Consider the following 20191-nt stretch of genomic DNA (forward strand, 5'->3'; position numbering starts at 1 on the left):
AAAAAAAAATTATTAAACAATACCCACTAAGGTTTAATAAAAATTTTTAATTATTTTTAATTCATAATACATTCAATTATGCAATGAAATAATTATGTTACGATATATTCTTAAGATTTGAAAATTTCGAGAAAAGAGATCATATAAATAACTATTGAAATCTTGATTTTAAAATCAATTAATTCATAATGCTTTCAAGAATGATGTTATTTGCTACTTCTTTATTAACTTTAGTGTTTTCACAAATCGTACTTGGTGATAATAAATCATATACTTTACCAAAATTTGAATCATCAACTCAATATTTCGAACAAAGTGATTCAAGTATATCACCATCAAATGTTAACTATACTAATAATTTTGGATTAAAAGATCAATATTCATGGAACGATGTATTAGATCAATTGGATGAATATCATAAATTATTTTTCATCATAAGACATGCATTTGGAGTTCATCAATGTAATACCCCATCTACTGATTGGACTTGTTATTGGCAAACATTAGATGGGTATAATGGTCAAGTTTGGGCTGATGCAGTTTTAACACAGCAAGGTATTGATCAAAGTAAAAAATTATCACAACAAATTAAAAACACCAAAAATTTCCCATATCCAAATCATTATTATTCAAGTCCACTTAGAAGAACTTTAGAAACTTGGGATTATGTTTGGAAAGATTTAACTTCAAAAGGTCCAACTATCAAAGAATTTGCTAGAGAAACTTATGGTATTCAAACTGAAAGTAAACGTCATGATAAAAACTATATTTCTTTGAATTGGCCTCATGCTACATTTGAAAAGGGGTTCACTTCAAATGATGAATTATGGTCTAGTACAAAAAGAGAAACTGGTCAACATCGTAAATATAGAGCTGCTTCTTTATTAAATGATATTTTTGATGCTAGTAAAGATGATAAAGTTGTTTCAATTGTTTCACATTCTGGATTGATTGGATCGATTTTAGATGTTGTTGGTCATAGAGATTATCCAGTTGATAATGCTGTATTGATACCAGTTATAATTCAAAGGAAAAAACATAAAACCAAAACATATGATTTAGATGATCCTGATAAAACTTTTGCTGATATTTGTCCAGATAAACCTTCAACCATTACTGAAGGGCCAGAATTAACTTGTAGTGCTGGTCCATTTGATGAGAAAGATCCATCAGGTAATTAATTTTGTTAATAATTTTATTTAATTTTATAAACTATTTATATAGACACCATGTTTTAAAAAGTTCAAAAAGTTAGAATTGAAAAAAATGTAGGTTGAATCGGTTGTGACTAGTCAAAGCTTAAAATCCCTCTATATAAGTAACAATAGAATTGATCACAATCTTTATTATTATTTTTTTTAGTTGCGATACATTGTTCTAATTTAATCATTGCTTCTTTGTTAAATCGCCCAAGAAAAATTAACAAAGACTCTTACCCCAAGGTTCAAAGAGCTCAATTTTTCAATTTTTTGATTAAAATTCATTTGAAAGTGTCATTAAAAAATTTGAGAAATTTTGAATGTAATTTGTATGGCGTCAAAAATAAGATTGCTAACAAAATTAGGTCGTTTTTGACCAACTTAAGGTGAAGTATTTTCCTGCCTACTCTATGCTAGCCTATTGTTATAATAGACAGATCTTTTGAAAAGAAAGGCTTTGATTTGGTCAAAGCCGGAAGATTAAGCGAAGTTCGTCTAAAAAGATTTAATACGTAATCAAGCTCAATTTAGGTAAGATAATATTCACGTCTTTTATGATCAATGATTCGGACTCAATTGAGTTTTACAATAAAAATGTATAACATTAATAACTCACATAACTGTATTAAATTAAACAAAAAAATATGAAACTATAAATTACACACTACTTGATTCTCTGATTATTTAAGCATTTGAAGCAATAGCTTGTTTAATAGCACTTGGATTAGCACCAATAACTTTTTGAACTTGTTCACCATTTTTGAAAAAGATTAAAGTTGGCATTGAAGAAATTTCGTATTTCTGAGCAATATCACTTGAATTATCAACATCTACTTTTAAAAATTTAACATTTGAATATTCTTTTGCAAATTTTTCTAATAATGGAGCAATCATTTTACAAGGTCCACACCATTCTGCGAAGAAATCAACAACTACTAAACCATTGAATTTTAATTCCTCGTTGAAGTCTGATAATGAAGTTACTACTTGAACCATTTTTTATTGAATATTTATATATGTATCTGATTAATTGGATTGATTATCAATTGATAAGATTGTCGAATTGATCAAAAAATTGTGAATCAAAAGAATTGAAGAAAATCGGATTTCATTTATACTCGTTGAAATTGAGAATAAAAAACGCATTCATTATTATTCAGCAAATCACGTGAAGAATTTGCAAGATACTATGTGCTTATAAATTTAGCGATGCATTCAGACATGTGACTTGATCAAGTCGGAATTCTAATTCATAGAGTAAAAATTTATTACTAATTCAAAATATTTGTTCTCGAATCTTCAAACTTTAGTTTCACTATAGATCATTCAACCAAATTACAATATTATTAATCAATCTATGTTTGTTTACAATTATTGATTACTCATATGTAACGTATTTATAAGATGCAGATAATAAATGACCTAAGAATCAGGTGTGAATCCATAAGTAATGAAAAATTCATCAGTTTGATCATCTGTGTCATAACTAATTGTTATCTCCAATTTAGTATTATCCCTGGGTATTTCATTGTTTTTCAATTTTAAGACAATATCATTTGTTTTTCTATCTATATCAAAATATGCATTATTTGGATTGTTATGGTTTACATAATCCAAAATAGGAACTAATGTAATGTTTGTTGTGAAGTTATCTTCATCGCCTTCTTCTTGAATGGCTTTAGGTATCTCTAATGTTCTTGATGTAAGAGCCCTATATATTTGAAAAAATGTTTGATAAGGTAATAATTCTTTTATCCTGACATCCGGATATAGTTCTGACAATCCCGACATCAATTCATCATATTCACTTTGTAGTAATTGATTTAATTGATTAAAGTGTTTTATTTTTGGTTCTTGTTGTTGAGCCTCTTCTTCAGATGGACAATATGTCGATGTATTGGATAATATTTGTAGATAAGTATCAAATTCTACTGAGGGGGAATTGATATAATAATCAACATTACCTTTGTGACTATTTCTATAATTTTGTAAAATCTTCAATCCTAATAAATATGAGAATATGATAATAGTTTCTGATTCAGGTTGAAGTATTTTTAAAAGGTTGTTAATTAATTGTGATTCGATAATTGGTGCATCTTCGGTATGTTGTTTATCCCTTTTTTTCAATTCTGATAGTAAATCAAGTAGTGTATCCATGTTATATACTGAGGTTGGAGGAATTCTCAAAATTATTTGATCTTCATCATCTTGCACTTCTTCTGTTGATTCATAAAATAATCCTATTCCACCTAATAAACTATGATCAATTGTTAAGTTACTTTGACATTTGGAATCAACCCATTTTGCAAATTTATCATTATTATCAATACCAGGTATTCTCACATCTTTTGATATTTTGACTGGCATATTGTATAATCAACTACTGATTTACATCATGTTTTGTCATACCCGAAACGGTAGTCTAGTAATAGTGTGTTTATATACAGGCTCAAAGTGATGTATGTAAAAAAAAATTATTTTTTTATCTTCAAACTAAATAGAAGATAAAGTTGATATAACCATTTAATACATTAATAGAATCATATAAATAATGGCATCTTGGGAAGACGAAGAAATTTCAGATGAAGAATTTATAAGTAATTGGGATGTTGATCCAGAAGAAGAGGAAAGAAAGGAAAAAGAAGCAAAAGAAGCAGAAGCTAAAAAGAAAGCAGAATTAAAAGCAAAAGAAGATGAATTAAAACGTAAAAAAGATAAGAAAAAACAAGACATGGAAGAATTCGATGGATTGGATGAAAGAACAAGAAGGGAATTATTGAAAAAAGCAGAATTGAATGCTGATTTAAATAATGCAGCAGATTTATTTGGAGGTTTGGGAGTTGCAGAAGATGATAATGACGAATTTGATATAAATGAACATCCAAGAGAAAAAGCAAGAAAAGCTGCTATATTAGAAGCAGCACAAAAAAGACCAGTATTAACAAAAGATACACCATTAGAAGAACATCCTTTATTTCAACCAACTGATAAACAAGAATATGAAAGATTGAGAAAAGCAGTTGGTGCATCATTAACTGCATTAAATGAAGATAGTTCATTATTATATGCATCAAGTTTAGCAATTGATTTAATTAGAGATTTAACTCAACCATTATCGGTAGAAAACACAAGAAAAGTTATAAGTACGTTGAATGTTATAATAAAAGATAAAGAAAGATTAGAAAGACAAGCAAGATTGAAAAAAACCGGTGGGACTGCTACTGGTGGTGCTGGGAAAAAGAAAGCCAAACCAGCTGCAAGACCTAATGTTGGTGGTTTTAAAAAGGATGATATGGATGATGGATTTGATGATTTTGATGATGATGATTTCATGTAATAGAATCAAGAGAAGAAGCATTAAAATGTGAAGAAGAGAATAGGATCATAGAGAAGATTTAAATTTCTGGTCACTGCTATCGTAATTGTACAAGACTAGTTGTTTTACTACTTGATTATACTTTCTTCACATTTTAATAAATCCATTGAATCATAAATCATTAGTTTAGTTGAATTTGAATTACTTCTTTCAATTAAAACGACATTCAAATATTGTTTCCCTCTAATTTTTTCACTTTCATTTTCAGTCTCGTAATCGTTGTCATTATCATTATCATCATTGATTTCCGTATCACTACCACTTTCATCTATGAATAATTGTTCCTTGGGTTTTTTTTTGACCTTGTGTTTATTTTTTGATTGTGGCTGATGTTCTTGTTTTATGTTAATTTGCAATTTGTTGTTATCTATTTCATCTTCTGAATAATAATAACCACCCAATTCTAACAACAGTTTAGTTGTGTTTGTTGTACTTGTAGTAAGAGCTGTATCATCCGATTCTTCTTTCATGTGAAAGGATTCTTCGTGCTTATCCTCTTGTTGTTGAAAAGAATCTTCGTTACCATATTCAAAATCATAACCAAATTCAATTTGTGGTTGTTCGTGCGATACTGGATTTGCATTACGACCCAATTCCGGAGGTTCTTCATAAAATTGAGGGAACTCATCATTTGATTCATTCATAATGTAGTTGATTGAATGTTTTTCCGATATAGTTGATAAAGAATTTCTAGTATTAAAATTAATAATTGGTCTTGTTGGAGTATAATCAATGGCTGCAAAAGTTTTATTTCTTTGATGATAGTATGGAGTAGATATATTTTTTGATCTTAGATTTGAAACAAAACTGTTGTGATGACCTAAATCAGGAGTTCCAACTTTTCTTTGATGTTTAAATGGAGAATTGATGTTGTAAATTCTTGATTCTTTAGGTTTTGGTTGAATTGGTTGTAAAATTTTCGAAGGTACAATTTTTGATTTAACTATTGAATCAAGTAAATTATTAAAACCAGGTATTGGACCTTTGGTTACCACCTTCGGCTTTTTGCTTTGTGGCTTAGATGGTTTACTTTCAGGTGAAGCAAAAGGTAAATTTGTAATGTCAGGTAATGTTTTAACTTGTTTCTTAGACTTCTTCTTAATAATATATTTTTTAGGCGACTTTTCAAAACCTATGGGAGTTGAAGTAGCTTGAAATCTAGGTGGTTTATCTTTAAGTTTTGAATTATCATCATTGAATATATCATGTAATGTTAAAGATTTTCTTTGTTGTTTTTTGGATTTGTACATACTTGTATCAAAAAGTGTTGCAAAATAAATACCCCTCAAAATGTTGATTTTGGTAGTATTCAATTATTATAATTGAGTAAATATTGTCTCCATTATCTTTTTCTTTTACTAAAATACTAAACATTAATTAAATAATCCAAGTTTTTACCAATTTCAAAATTATAACGTTATTGGTAATCTATAATATAAAATGTGTAAAAATTATCTTCCTTATTAAATTGGAAAATTTCAAATAAGTAATGCTACCAGAATTTTGTGAATCCAAATAAATTTATAGATCAACTTTATTATTATCAACTTAAACCATTACATCAATCACATATACAACACATACATATGTCTCATAATATAATACCCACGAGCTCAAACTATAGCAAAAGAACTCAATCACTAAGTAATATCAACGTACTTTCGAAAAAACCAGAAATAATTAACCTATCATCACTATCTTTCTTATTTAGTGCAATAGTAAGTCATTATCATCAGAAATCAATAAATATACAAGATTTGGAAAATAGATTGAATGGAATAGGGTATCAAATAGGTCAACGATATTTAGAATTAATAAAGCTAAGAGAGGGATTCAAATTAAATAAAAGGGAGATTAAAATTATAGGAATATTACAATTCATACATGGACAATTTTGGAAAACAATTTTTGGAAAGTATGCAAATGAACTAGAAAAATCACAAGATATAAATAACGAATATATGATTATAGATAATGTACCACTATTAAATCGATTTATTAGTATTCCAAAGGATTATGGAGATTTAAATTGTTCTGCTTTTGTTGCCGGTATTATTGAAGGAGCTTTAGATTCTGCAGGTTTCAATGCTAATGTTACTGCTCATAATGCTTTTACGGATGTAAATCCTTTAAGAACTGTTTTTTTGATAAAATTTGATGAACTGGTCATGATAAGAGAAAGTTTACGATTTAGTTGAAAAATATGAAAATGTTAGACTTACGAATAATTAATTTTTGTAGACTCCATCTCTCTATCAACTCTCTTTAAGCTCTACTTTTTAGTTACCATTGTCTTTCTTGACGTTGTTGTATCTTTTGGATATTATCTCTTGATTAAATTTCGCAGTAAAAAAATCGATTGAAAAATTTAAAAATATGATTTTTCGAGATTCAAGTACATTTAATTTGCAGCACTTTACCAAAAACCAATATTCCAACTCCAACAACAGCAATGGGTATAACAATTCGTCAAGCAAATATAACAGATGTGCAGGCGATGCAAAATGCAAATCTACATAATTTACCTGAAAATTATCAACTAAAATATTATATGTATCATATATTAAGTTGGCCACAAGCTTCATTTGTAGCAACAACTACAACAAATTTAGAATCTGGCGAGGAAAAAGTTGTTGGTTATGTATTAGGTAAAATGGAAGATGATCCAGAAGCAACAGATAAAACACCACATGGTCATATAACATCATTATCAGTAATGAGAACATATCGTAGAATGGGAATAGCAGAAAAATTAATGAGACAATCATTATATGCAATGTGTGAACTGTTTGATGCAAAATATGTTAGTTTACATGTACGTAAATCAAATAGAGCTGCATTACATTTATATAGAGACTCTTTACAATTTGAAGTACAACTGATTGAAAAATCTTATTATCAAGATGGTGAAGATGCTTATGCTATGAGATTAGATTTAAATTTAGAAGATTTACTACCTTCTTTATCACAAAAGGGAATAGTTGATGATTTAACAAAAGATTTGCTAGAAGATATACTTGTATAAAGAAAAATACATAAACATTACAATCAGGAACTTAAAAATATCAATATGTTATTTCTAAAAATTATTTCCATTCTAATATCTTTCTTTCATTCTACTTGCAACAGTTCTTAAATTTCCATAAACTTTACCAGGTGGTGATCCCAAAATCAAAGAAACAACGGCTTCTCTTGCCATTCGTATATGAGTGAAACCTCCTAAAATATGAATCTTGGAATCAGCTAAAACAATTCTTGTTCTAGTAGCATTTTCGATAGCAAATTTGGTTTTACCATCTTTACCAGCAATTCTACCAATAGCTCTACTTAAATGATCACCAGTCAAAGTTTTAACATCTTTTATTTCAAATGTTTCAATATATAAATCATCTAATCTTAGCAAAGCAATAGCATCATCAACATCAAAACCTAAAGTAAAAGCTTTTACAAAATCTGCTCCCTTTTGTAATGCACCTGGATCAGTTGTAAATTTATTAGTTCTTAATTCAACAGTTTTTGTTTTTAAATTCATTCTAACTTGTAATTTTAAATGATCAACTAATGGTGGATATATCTTAGTCCATACATTTTTTAATGGAGTCATCCTATGTGGTGGAACTGGGACTTTCCTACTTTCTAGTTTAACTTTCATATTTGTATTTGATTCTGATGTAAATTTAGGTTTTCCCAGTTCATCTATGTCTGCTGATAATGTTGTGGATTGTGTGTTTGGTTCGTTGGTTGTGAGTGGGACTAATTCTGTATCTATGAGCATTTCTTCATCATCGTCTTCTTGTTGTTGTGGATGTGAGTTCGAAAATTGTGATATTATTTTACTTGTTGGTTGTTCTTGATCTATTTGATCTATATCATCTGTAGGTTTTAATGCAGTTGGTGCACTCATATTTTGAATTTCTTAAGTATGTGTATATGAGTTTGTATTAATAATAATCAGTTTATATAATATATGATAGTGTCTTGCAATAATACTTAGAATTTATCTATTTATGAATTGTTCTTGTTGTTGTAGCTCTTGTACCTTTACTTTCTTCTTAATAATTCTTTTGTCTCTTCTCTTCTTTTAATTTTTTTGATAAGTGACACAAAAACAAAAATTACAAAAATAGAATTAAATGCGGCTCAGACCAAATTTTCAAATTTAAGAAATTTGACATGTCATAAAAGATTGTTTCTTTTTCAGTTTTGACATCAAAAGTTCGAGACATTCAATTACAATATTATAGGAGGTAAATCATAAATACTAAGCTGCGAACATGATAAAAGATAACTAATTTGATTTAATATGAATAGACTAATCTCTTTGCTTTACTCATTACTTTTTCAATAGGAATGCAAATTTTGAAATCATTTGGTAGTTCTCAATAAATTGCTAAAATAAAATTAAAGTATGAAAAAATTTAAACCAGTTAGATTTTTATTTTTGTAATTTTAAATTGCCCCATATTTTAGAATAAGTTATAAAAAGTAGCCATAATACTTGTTTAAATTCAACATTTAAACTCAATAATTATCAAGTTTCAACAACCTTTAAGTATAGTCTTCATTAACAATGTTATCCAATATTAGAATACTACGAAAAAATCACGCGAATATCATAAAAATTTTAATACCATCTTTTGGCAACCAAAATTATTTATCAAGATCACATAGTATAATAAGTCCAATATTAATACGGCATTTCTCAAAATCCAATAAATCAAGCATAAATTCCTCGAAACACCTTTTAAATGAAAAATCAAACGGAAAACTAGGTATTAAATCATCTGCCGTTAATACCACCTCTGCTACAAAAGCAACACTTTTAGCTCAAACAAGTTCAAGATTACAAAGATTATGGCTAAATATCAAGTGGCCATTGATAAGAAATGGTAAAGGTTCAAAATGGGATATATCGTCAGCCTTCATTTCTACAATGATTATGGGAAATTTATTATGGATTATTTTGGGAACTACGACTTTTGGTTTAGTAGTTATGTATTCTTTACATTATTTAGATAATTTGTTCTCAGATACAGAAACCAAGGAAGAGAAAAGGCACAAAAATAGTGTTTTTGGTTATATAACAAGTAGTATATTGTCAAATGGATTAGGATTTAATTTACAATTTGAAAAGGGAATATTACCAGAATTTAAAGATGGGAAATTACGATTCAAGAATTTTAAATTAGTATCTAAAGATAATAGTCAATTAAAAGTTACTGCAAATATTGAAGCAATGGATTTAACATTATCATTTAATAAATGGTATGAAGGAAATGGATTAATTTATGATTTAGAAATATTTGGATTAAATGCTAAAATCGTTAAGAAATCAGATACAAAGGAAGATTTAGTTGATATTGATAAAAATTATCTTTTTGAACATGTTAAAATTTTTGATTCATTTTTGGAGATATATGAACCAAATTCAGATGAACCAACTAAAATAAATATTTTTAGTTGTGATTTACCAAAATTAAGGGGTGATCAATTAGTTCTTGATTTTTTCAATGCAAACAATGCATCTGGAGCTATAAATAATTCATTATTTACTATTCATAAAAGACAAAGTTTAGATCCTCAAAGTAAACCTGATGATAAATTAATTAGATTTAAATTAGATGCAATTGATTTAGGTAACATTTCAAAAGTTAACCCCAAACTGAAATTTAATTGGTTAGTTAATGGTAAAGCAGAAGTTATAGCTGATATAACATTACCTAAAAATGAGGAACATAACGAATCAATAAGTGATTTAATCACAAAATTATTTAATAATATTTCAAATATGAATAAACCAACTGAAAAATCCAATGAAGATTCATTATTAAAAGACGCAATCAATGCTATATATTATACTTTTAAATCATCAGATAATGAAGAAATACTCAATGAATCTTATGTAATGATTAACGTAAAAGTTAAATTTTCAGAATTACAAGCAAGTTTACCACAAAATTTACCATTATCTTCAAATTCAGTTCCATTCATATCATTATCAGATTTAAGGTCAATAATAGGTTTTATAAATCATGAAAAACAACCAATAACTTTAAAAACCACAATAATTGAAAAAATTTCAAATCTTTATAATATTGAACATTTAGGTCAAACTAAAATGTTTGATTCAATAGTTGCTGATATGTATGAAGAATTAATTGGAATGGTTAAAGAAGATGAAAAAAGAATTGTTTCTTCAAAAACTTGGACTAAAACTATTGCTACTCAATTAATACTTTTGGGTTTAGGTGCATTAGCTTAATCTACAAAACTCTGTATATAATAGATAAAAAATATATGTCTGTACGAATGTCATGTCAATTACTAGTTACTTATTGATTTTTCGTCGTTTTATCATTGGTTTACCATTTGATTCTTGATTTTGTAAATCTTTTGCTAAATCTACATCTATTGGTTTTGCTCCAATACCTAAAGTTATTCCCTTTTGTCGATGTCGTATTTCTTTACTTTCTTTTTTATTTTCTTCTTCTGCTTCTTCGTCTTCTTCCTTCCCATCCCATCCTAAACCTCGTAGAAAAGCTGCACCAAATTCTTCTGCTGGTATATTTTCGTTCTCGGAGTCATTATTTGATTCATCGTCTGATTCATATATTAACTTCTTAACGATTGATTCTTCTTCATTTGTGGTGGTTTTAGTAAATTCAGTAACTCCATATTTCAATTTCTCTTCCTCTTTTTTTGGTGTTGGTTTTACATTTATAGAACTACTTACTTTTTTAGGTTTTATTACCCATTGTTTAGGTGGTGGTTCTTTTGAATCTTCTTTTGAATATGAATTAATTAATGTTTTTGTCGTAAATTCTTCTTTTTCATCAGCCAAAGGTTTCAACTTCTTTGTACCTAGTTTCTTTTTCAAATTGATTTTCAAACCTGATGACATTTTTATTGTTGTGTTATATCATTTGAAGGAATTATATAATTTGATTTGTAAGATTTGATAGTTATAATAATTGGGTATAGTTTTTGTACTATTATAAAATTAATATGCTTGATGATCATTTCTATGTCAGAATTGGCTACCAAATGAGATACTAAAATTAGATAGAATTTTGATTACAGCTTTATTATTAACTCAGAACTAATTGAACTACTTTATAGTATTCTTTATCTGATATTAATCTCAATTTATCAAATTTTTGCTTTGCTCAAACTTATCAATTCCAAGCTTAATGTAATATTGAATTAATGATCTATTATTTTGTGAGTACAGAAACTTTTTGTAAATAAGACGCGTTTGTTTCATAAAAAATAATAATATATGTTAACTAGTAAAGTTTTATTTATTATTGATCTTAATTTGCAACACATTAATTATATATATCATCAAAGATCAATTATTATAAGTACAAAATTACATGGATTTATATGGACTGGAAGATGTCAATAATAAACAAGTTAATGCAACAGATGATGAAAGAGAATACGAAGAAGAACAAGAATATATTAATACCCCAGATAGTAGTGATATAACAGACGTTGATGCAACTCCTCCAAGAGTAATGGATTTACATATGTCAAGTATAATATCAGATTTAGAAGAAGAAGAAGAAACCACAGTAAAACCACCACATCAGTTACTTTCAATATTGACAGGAAATCAAAAGAAGAGGAAAGTTTTAAAAGAAGAAATAACACAACCAAAACCTGAAACATTAGAAGATTTAGAAAAGAAAATGTACTCCAAGATTAAATCAACAAGTATAAAAGATTTATTTACATCATATAATAAAAAAGAATTTAACTCAAACATCACTATAAAAATAAGTTCTGAAAAGCTTAAGAATATACGACCGACTCCACCAAGTGAAAAAAAGCAACCGCCACTAGTCAAAAAACCTGTCATTGATCATGAATCAAAAATCTTTGAAAATGCTAAAAGAACAACAGCAAGAGATTTATTCAACAATTTTAAACCAAAAGTTACAGAATTACTACAACCAGGTATTACCACCTACCCAGTCATCATCAAATTAAATCCAAATCAATTGGCAAAATTTAATCTTAATCCATTAAGAACAAAAGGAAACAACGTCAATGGAACTTCATGTAAATCAGTTTTTGCTGAAATGATGACAGCAAGTAAGAACAACAAACTCAGAACTACAACACAAATTAAAGAAATGAAACTACCACCACTTTCAAAAGATCAATTTCACGTTTTAGATGAATTCATATCATATATTCCACCACTACCTAAAAAATTGCATGTACAACCAGAAGAATTTTCTGGTATTGTACCACCTCCAAATATTCCAAAATCGAAATCAAAATATTCATATACAAATTATACTGTAAATAAAAAAGAATTTGCATTAAATAAAATACCTATTCTACATAAAGCTCCACAACTTCAAGCCATTTTCAATAAACTTGATCAACAACAACCAGAACCAAAATTACCATGGGTAAATAAATATCAACCTGAACAAATGTCAGAACTAGTCATGCATAAACATAATTTGAAACATATAAAAAATTGGATAGAAAATTCATTCTTAAAATTAAAATCTCAAGCACCAGTTAAAGACCTTAATCGAAAATTAAAGAAACGGAAATTAGATTCATTTATATTAGATGATGAAGAAACAGAAGATGAAATATACCTGCCTTTTCTTATATTACAAGGTTCGTGTGGTTCAGGAAAATCTACTGCTGTTTTTACTGCAATGCATCAATTAAAAGGGTATGTGCATGAGATAAATACCGGTAATGCAAGAAGTAGAAAAGATATTCATAATTCATTAAAAGAATTATGTACAACTCAATTAGTTAATGATACAAAAGAATTCCAAAAGGGATTAGTTTTATTTGAAGATGTTAATATACTATTTGAACAAGATAAAACATTTTGGCAAGTAGTTCAAGATATTATAAATGTTTCTAAAAGACCTATAATTTTAACATGCGAAGAATTATGGAATATTCCTAAAAACTTAATACAATTTGCACAAGATGATGATTCAATTATTTTCATTGATGATTATCCTGTTTCCAAAAAATTAGTAGCAGATTATATGTGGTTATGTTGCTTGAATGAAGATTATGATGTTGATGATCATATTATTGATGAAATTATTGATGAAAATTGGAATGGTCATAACTATGATTTGAGAGGTTGTTTGAATCAGTGTGAAATGTTATGTAAAATTGATCATCTACCAGAACAAGTTGTGAAAATTACCAAAATCGTTGATATGAAAGTAGACGAATCCGAAAATTTAGAAGTTCAAGCTCAACAATATGATTTGAATTCAGCAAGTGATGTCATTTCAAGTTGTTCAAAATCTCAAATATTATCAGACATTCAAGATAATGAATTCATAGATTTATATTATATCGATGATATATCAAGAAAGAAATCTACCCAATTTTATGAGTTCAATTGTGGTGAAGAAATCAAGTCATTATTAAATCTTACCATAACCGATCAACCACAGCCAAAATTCATGTTAACAGACTTAATGTACGAATGTCAAAATTTTATAGGTTCAAGATCCAAAAAATTTTCTAAATTTTTTTATCAACATATAGATCATTCAAGAGCAACAAGATCAAGTAGTGATTTATCAAATCCTTATAATGAACCAACTACAGGATTACCAGAAACTTCATTTTTATATAATATATCACCTGCACCTTTTGTATTAGATTTATTACCATTTACTAGATCTTGGCAAATTTTTCAAAATGAAATTGATAAATATGAATTACAAAATTTAAAAGATGGTAATGCTAGTGTAAAGAAATTTTTACAGTATAGAGATTTTCAACATAAGTCGAGTTTAATTGCTACTATTCCAGATGTAACGAAAATGAACTCCTATAATGAAGTGGGACACAATCCTCAAATAGGTCTTAATGAATAAACAAAAGTAGAGTTAATACAACGCTATCTCTACAATTAACAGAAATTCTCTAATCTATTAAAGTAAAAGTAAATAATTATATTTTATTTATTAAGGTAAATTTTTAAATTCTTGTAATAATTGATCAGGTTTTACATTAAAAGGGTCATTAAATGGCATTTTATCATTATTAGTTTGAGGTATTATAGGAGCTGATTCAACTTGTTTTAAAGGTGGTTGTTGTTGATTTGTTGAAAGTTGAGAAGGTGCAGGTAATTGAGATTTTCTTTCAATAACAGATAAATAATTTGAAGGTACATACCCAACTTTACCTGATCTTGATCTTACTTTCCACCATTTTGATTCATTTCCAACAGGATCTAATTTTGATAATATAGCAACTAATTCATTTGGTTTTAATTCAATTTCAATTTGAGGATTTTCTGGATTAAATTCATAAATTGCTTTTGCAAATTGTAAATTTGTTGGATCAAATGATGAACCATTTGGATTAATTCCACCATTTAATTGTTGTTGTTTTTGTAATTCCATTTGTTTTCTTTTATTTTGTTCATTTAAAAATTGTATAGCTTTACTTAATAAATATGGAAATCCAATTGATGCAGCTAAAAATAAAAGTAATGGTTTTAAAGAAATTCTTGGTTTTTTAGGTTGTGATGATGAATTTGATTTTCTAATTTGTTCTTCAATTTTTTTTTGTTTTATTTCAAATTTATTAAATTCATTTATATTTAAACCATTATTAAAAGATTGTCCAGTAACTTTCCAAAATATCTTTTTTACAAATTTAATTAATGCAAATATTCCTAATAAACTACCTAATGCATTTTTTAAATTACCAAATTGTTCAGCTAAATTAATCATTGTGAAAAAAGATGAATGAGTTGCCATATATGTAGCTTCCAACATTTGTGCAAATCCACCAACTGCACCAATTATACTTTCAATTAAATGGAAAGTAGCTTGAGTACCTTCTCCAAATCCATTTTGCATCATACCATTTTGATTTCCATACATTGAATTTCCATACATTGAATTTCCATACATTCCACCTCCATACATTGAATTCCCATACATTGATGATCCATAACCTCCATACATTGATGAACCATATCCTGATCCATAACCCCCATACATTCCTGATCCATAACCTGATCCATACATTGATGAACCATAACCAGATGAACCATATCTATTTCCATAAGTTGATGATGATGTTCCATAAGCATTTGTATTACCATATGGTGAAGTTTCTGCCATATTATTGAAATCTGAAGTTAATGAAGTTGGTCTATCTGGTATACTTGGATTTGTTGATGATTGTGCTGTATTAGTAGTAGTAGTAGTTGACGGCTGTTGTGTTTGTTGTGTTGAAGCTGCTGAAGTACCTTGTGAAACTTCCCATGGTTTCGTTCTTGGCTGCGATGCTGACATTTATGTATTATGTGAGTGATATATATATATATATTATTAAGTAAAGATGATGATTATGATGCTGTTTGACACAGATTAAATTAAGGTGGGGTTTAAATTAATTAAGTTGATTGTGTTTTTTTTTTCCTAATAAAAAAATTCTATAATTTTTAATATTTGAATGACAAGTCTTAAGATTGAATAAAGTGACAAACAATTCTATATATTAAATGTGAAAATTAAAATCCTAAATCAAAATAAAAGATAGAATGAGATTATTATAAAGTAAAGAAATGTTACTTGATTTTATTATATGATTTTAAAAGTAAAGGCGTTGATTGCAGAGAGATGATTTAAAAAAATTCTTTGAATTATAATATTTCTTTTTCATTTAAATCAATTAATATTACAATTATTAATTAGATCATTTGTTTTCTCTTCTGTTAAGTAAAGGGTGTAAAATTTATTTATTGTCGCATATTTAATTCAGTCACAATTTTTATGACACACCTCTTGTTCCTCGGCATTTGGATTATACACGATATATCAAACATACAACAACAGCATCAACAACTACAGGAAACATCAACAAAACTATTACTACTATTCCTATTTTTTTTTATTAAAAGTACTATACCAAATTAGATAAATAAATTATATAACTAACAATACAAGTAAATGAACTTAATACAATGAAAAAATAACTTATTTTACAACCTTCTAATTTGGATAGTCATGGTAGGGGTTCATTTGAACTACTTAATCTATTAAGATGTAAATAAACATCAGTTCCATAACCTTCCATTGAAATTAATTTCAAATCTCCTCCAAAATATTGAGCATATAATCTACTTATTGGTAATCCATAACCAAATCCAGCCATTGGAGCTTTAAAACTTGTTTGATTATATTCTGGTTCCAAAATTGGGGTTTCATTAACTGTTGTATATAAATAAGTCCAAATTAATGGTAATGAAGATCTTGGTATACCACCACCTTCATCAGAAATTTTTATTGCAATATCTTCTATACCTTCTGATATTATAACTTTTATAGATGGAAATTCTAAATCATTTAAATCAATTTCTTCATATTTTATATTTGGATTTTCTTCCATATATTTTTGTTTTAATTTTGGTATATTAAATTCAATTGTTGCTCTTAATGAATTTTTTAAAGTTTCAAATAACATATGAATTAAATGACCTGGTACATACATAAAATTAATATCTTGATTTGGAGCAATTAATTGAATTTTAGGAGCTTCAAATAATCCATAATATTCTTCACATATATATTTTGCTGTTTCTATTGCATCTTCTGCAATTTCTCCAACATTACAATCTGTACATATAACACCAACATAATTTGATCTTGGGGTTTTAGCACCTTGTGATCCATTTATTATAGTTGATATTCTTTGTTTTGTTGGTGAATTTGTTGTCATATTTAATGCAATATGTTGACCAATTAACATTCTAATTCCAATTCTTGACATATAAAATCTATCTAAAAAAGTTTGAATTTGAGAATTTACTAAAACAGTTTTATTTTTAGTTTTCCATTCTTGTACACCTTGGGCCATTGTAGCCACTGTTGCATCATGTCTTTTTTTAATTTTTTCCAATGCTTCACAAACTAATTTATTATATTCATAAACTTCTTTTGGCCATATTATATTTAATGGACATGGTTGAAAATATGTCATTCCATAAGTTGGGGATTCTGTTCTTATTGTTGTATTATCATTTGATTTTGAAATTCTAGTTCGATCTATTGTATGATTATTATGATTATGGTGATTATGATGATGATGATGATGATGTCGAACCACTATTCCATCATCACTGAAAATATTATTTATTGCAGGATTATCATCTAGCAGATCAGGTATTTTATGAATTTCTTCTCTTAGATGTGGTTGATCATCTAATGAAGAATTTATAGTGGATGAATTATCAGTATTATTAGTATTGGTAGTATTTGAATTTGATTGATATAGTAATTTTTTTAAATTATCATCTATAATTGGCTTTTTTAATTCAGTTAATTCTTGAAATGACTGAGCATACCAATTTTTAACTTTTATAGTAGATGGTGATTCATTTAAACCTAATGGAGCTAATTCTAAATCTTTTACTTTTTTAGCTAACCTTATTGGTAATTCTTCAACTATAAATTTTGATGCTAAAAATATTGAACCAGGAGAAGGTGAAGGACCAAATTGTACCATTTGTCTTAAAGATACAGGAGTTTGATTATATAATGCATATTTAAATATTTTATCTTTTAATTTAGATGTTAATTCCCATCCAGTACCCATTATGTGAGTAAATATATATATATATATGTAATTGATTTAATTTAAATTTAAGTATAGTTGATTAATAAATTGAATAGGTAGTAATTTTTTAATGATTAATGAAATAAATCTAACAGTTTAAAAGTTAACAATGAATATATCTTTGAATAATTAATCAATGAAAAATTTTGTATTATAATAATTATAGATCTAATGTCTAAATAATAATTTGTACTCTTAATGTTAAATAATAATGTATCAATTTAATTAATAATAATAAATTAATATTTGATATAATAAATTGATTAAATCAATTGATTGATTGATTGACTGAATAAATTATAATAATAAATAATTCAATAATAATCAACTCGTATTATTTATTTGAAATAATGTCTCTAACATTTATGGAGAACAACAACATTAAAAAACACAACATAAATTATCAAATTTTACACTACCTGGGGTAGTTTTAATAGTTAGTATTCATTAAGTATTATTCATTTTTGCAACATATTTCCAATTCATATATGACTAAATTTATTAACACAATATTGAAATTGATCATATCATTCATGAATTGAATTGTATACATATATGAGTACAAATTCATGATTATATAAGTAAATGAGCTGAATGCAATTTTTCAAAATCTAAATAATCTACTACAAAGATAAAATAAAATTGAAATTTTCATTTAAAGTAATATGTAGAAAAAATCATTAAAAGTTTATAACAAATACAAAGAATCGAAATATGAATGTAACTAAATTGTAAGTGTTTTGGTCAAGTTGATTTCAAATAGCAAATGTATATAATTTGCATCAAACTCTCCTGTGATCTTCTACAAAGCTCTATTGTATTAAAAATAATAATTGCAATTTTCTTTTGTATAATGAATTTTCTTGTTGCAAAATATAGAAAAATGATAATTTACAATCTAAATAGTGACTGATCAAAACTTTAACTAAACCCAGGGCTCAAATTTAGTAAAGTTCAAATGGTCAAACGGATTATCTTATAAACCCGTGGGCTTAAAGATCAAAGTGGCTTCATTTGTATATACTAACAACAATAATTATTGTTGCACATTATTTTAATACCAAAAATTTGCAATAAATTATAAAGGTTGTTTAACAACAATTAGACCAAACAATAATAAAGTTATGGAACTATAATTAATCCATCCAATTATTATAATTAAGGAATATCCAGGGATAAAATTGAAACAATAAAAGAAATAATTATTTATACTAGACTAAACCAAGTTTTAATATAATACATCAACTTTGCAAAAATAAAAAGATACGATTAATTTAAAAAGTTGAATCATTTTAAGTTGTCAAAAATGTTTAGACTTTGAAAATTATTTATTATATAATAATAACTATTATTGTAGTTCGGTTTTAAGGGTTTTTGAAGGCTAAAGAAACAATTTTTAATTAATTTGAAAAGGATCATAAGATTTTTATTATTAAGTTTATTCTTAATATAATAATTTCATTTGTAATAATAATAAAGTTTGAAAAATATAAATTTTATCATCGGAATGAAAATACTTAGTTTATTGTATTTAGTTGAAAATTAAAATGATACAATAAATATTTGAAAAAACAATCAACATATGAAAACAATCAATAATTAATCATTTGATTATAATAATTTACAATAATAGAAATTGGAATTCAGTTTTCCATATATCCATTAAGAATATCACAATATTAATTTCACACTCTAATATTTTTGAAAGAGCAATTTTTTATTTTATTTTGTACATTATGATTCATAGCCATTTCATCTCTCTCCTTAAATATTAAACATTTATATTTATTTTAGGTCTATGGATTTTAATCTCCGTTCGACCCAAATTTAAAGTTTTATTCGGATTAAGTAGAATTATTAGAATTTAGGGAGATAAAAATTATTAAATAATTTTCAAATACAATAACAATAGAAAAAATTAATTATTTGAGAACAATTAAAAAAATAACGTCATAATAATTTAATTTTTCAA

The 20191-nt window shown here is 26.7% G+C and overlaps 13 protein-coding genes across 13 annotated transcripts; 6 read left to right on the plus strand and 7 right to left on the minus strand. All coding sequences in view use genetic code 12, as the record gives it.

The window, feature by feature from the left end:
* Window positions 1-188: 188 nt before the first annotated feature.
* On the plus strand, window positions 189-1181 carry KGF54_000255 (uncharacterized protein; the record flags this gene model as incomplete). Its single annotated transcript, XM_051763041.1, has 1 exon — window positions 189-1181. One exon carries the CDS (start codon window positions 189-191, stop codon window positions 1179-1181), a length of 993 nt encoding a protein of 330 aa, XP_051622870.1.
* A 702-nt stretch (window positions 1182-1883) lies between these two features.
* Window positions 1884-2195, minus strand: TRX1 (thioredoxin; the record flags this gene model as incomplete). The annotated part of the gene is made up of 1 exon (XM_051763052.1): window positions 1884-2195. The coding sequence occupies one exon, from the start codon at window positions 2193-2195 to the stop codon at window positions 1884-1886; it is 312 nt and encodes a 103-aa protein (XP_051622871.1).
* Window positions 2196-2621: 426 nt separating this feature from the next.
* On the minus strand, window positions 2622-3566 carry CTM1 (cytochrome c lysine N-methyltransferase; the record flags this gene model as incomplete). The annotated part of the gene is made up of 1 exon (XM_051763063.1): window positions 2622-3566. One exon carries the CDS (start codon window positions 3564-3566, stop codon window positions 2622-2624), a length of 945 nt encoding a protein of 314 aa, XP_051622872.1.
* A 184-nt stretch (window positions 3567-3750) lies between these two features.
* Window positions 3751-4536, plus strand: HCR1 (translation initiation factor eIF3 subunit j; the record flags this gene model as incomplete). Its single annotated transcript, XM_051763074.1, has 1 exon — window positions 3751-4536. One exon carries the CDS (start codon window positions 3751-3753, stop codon window positions 4534-4536), a length of 786 nt encoding a protein of 261 aa, XP_051622873.1.
* Window positions 4537-4643: 107 nt separating this feature from the next.
* KGF54_000259 (uncharacterized protein) lies at window positions 4644-5825 on the minus strand (the record flags this gene model as incomplete). Its single annotated transcript, XM_051763085.1, has 1 exon — window positions 4644-5825. The coding sequence occupies one exon, from the start codon at window positions 5823-5825 to the stop codon at window positions 4644-4646; it is 1182 nt and encodes a 393-aa protein (XP_051622874.1).
* Window positions 5826-6161: 336 nt separating this feature from the next.
* KGF54_000260 (TRAPP subunit) lies at window positions 6162-6773 on the plus strand (the record flags this gene model as incomplete). Its single annotated transcript, XM_051763097.1, has 1 exon — window positions 6162-6773. The coding sequence occupies one exon, from the start codon at window positions 6162-6164 to the stop codon at window positions 6771-6773; it is 612 nt and encodes a 203-aa protein (XP_051622875.1).
* A 254-nt stretch (window positions 6774-7027) lies between these two features.
* KGF54_000261 (peptide alpha-N-acetyltransferase complex A subunit) lies at window positions 7028-7600 on the plus strand (the record flags this gene model as incomplete). The annotated part of the gene is made up of 1 exon (XM_051763108.1): window positions 7028-7600. One exon carries the CDS (start codon window positions 7028-7030, stop codon window positions 7598-7600), a length of 573 nt encoding a protein of 190 aa, XP_051622876.1.
* Window positions 7601-7672: 72 nt separating this feature from the next.
* On the minus strand, window positions 7673-8479 carry KGF54_000262 (uncharacterized protein; the record flags this gene model as incomplete). Its single annotated transcript, XM_051763119.1, has 1 exon — window positions 7673-8479. The coding sequence occupies one exon, from the start codon at window positions 8477-8479 to the stop codon at window positions 7673-7675; it is 807 nt and encodes a 268-aa protein (XP_051622877.1).
* Window positions 8480-9145: 666 nt separating this feature from the next.
* On the plus strand, window positions 9146-10837 carry KGF54_000263 (uncharacterized protein; the record flags this gene model as incomplete). The annotated part of the gene is made up of 1 exon (XM_051763130.1): window positions 9146-10837. One exon carries the CDS (start codon window positions 9146-9148, stop codon window positions 10835-10837), a length of 1692 nt encoding a protein of 563 aa, XP_051622878.1.
* Window positions 10838-10903: 66 nt separating this feature from the next.
* On the minus strand, window positions 10904-11476 carry KGF54_000264 (uncharacterized protein; the record flags this gene model as incomplete). The annotated part of the gene is made up of 1 exon (XM_051763141.1): window positions 10904-11476. The coding sequence occupies one exon, from the start codon at window positions 11474-11476 to the stop codon at window positions 10904-10906; it is 573 nt and encodes a 190-aa protein (XP_051622879.1).
* A 475-nt stretch (window positions 11477-11951) lies between these two features.
* KGF54_000265 (uncharacterized protein) lies at window positions 11952-14462 on the plus strand (the record flags this gene model as incomplete). The annotated part of the gene is made up of 1 exon (XM_051763152.1): window positions 11952-14462. One exon carries the CDS (start codon window positions 11952-11954, stop codon window positions 14460-14462), a length of 2511 nt encoding a protein of 836 aa, XP_051622880.1.
* Window positions 14463-14552: 90 nt separating this feature from the next.
* PEX13 (peroxin) lies at window positions 14553-15896 on the minus strand (the record flags this gene model as incomplete). The annotated part of the gene is made up of 1 exon (XM_051763163.1): window positions 14553-15896. The coding sequence occupies one exon, from the start codon at window positions 15894-15896 to the stop codon at window positions 14553-14555; it is 1344 nt and encodes a 447-aa protein (XP_051622881.1).
* Window positions 15897-16608: 712 nt separating this feature from the next.
* On the minus strand, window positions 16609-18198 carry PDK2 (protein kinase; the record flags this gene model as incomplete). Its single annotated transcript, XM_051763174.1, has 1 exon — window positions 16609-18198. The coding sequence occupies one exon, from the start codon at window positions 18196-18198 to the stop codon at window positions 16609-16611; it is 1590 nt and encodes a 529-aa protein (XP_051622882.1).
* Window positions 18199-20191: the final 1993 nt, after the last annotated feature.

Source organism: Candida jiufengensis (genome assembly GCF_024610255.1).
Source record: "Candida jiufengensis strain CBS 10846 chromosome Unknown scaffold9, whole genome shotgun sequence".
NCBI lineage: Eukaryota > Fungi > Ascomycota > Pichiomycetes > Serinales > Debaryomycetaceae > Lodderomyces > Lodderomyces jiufengensis.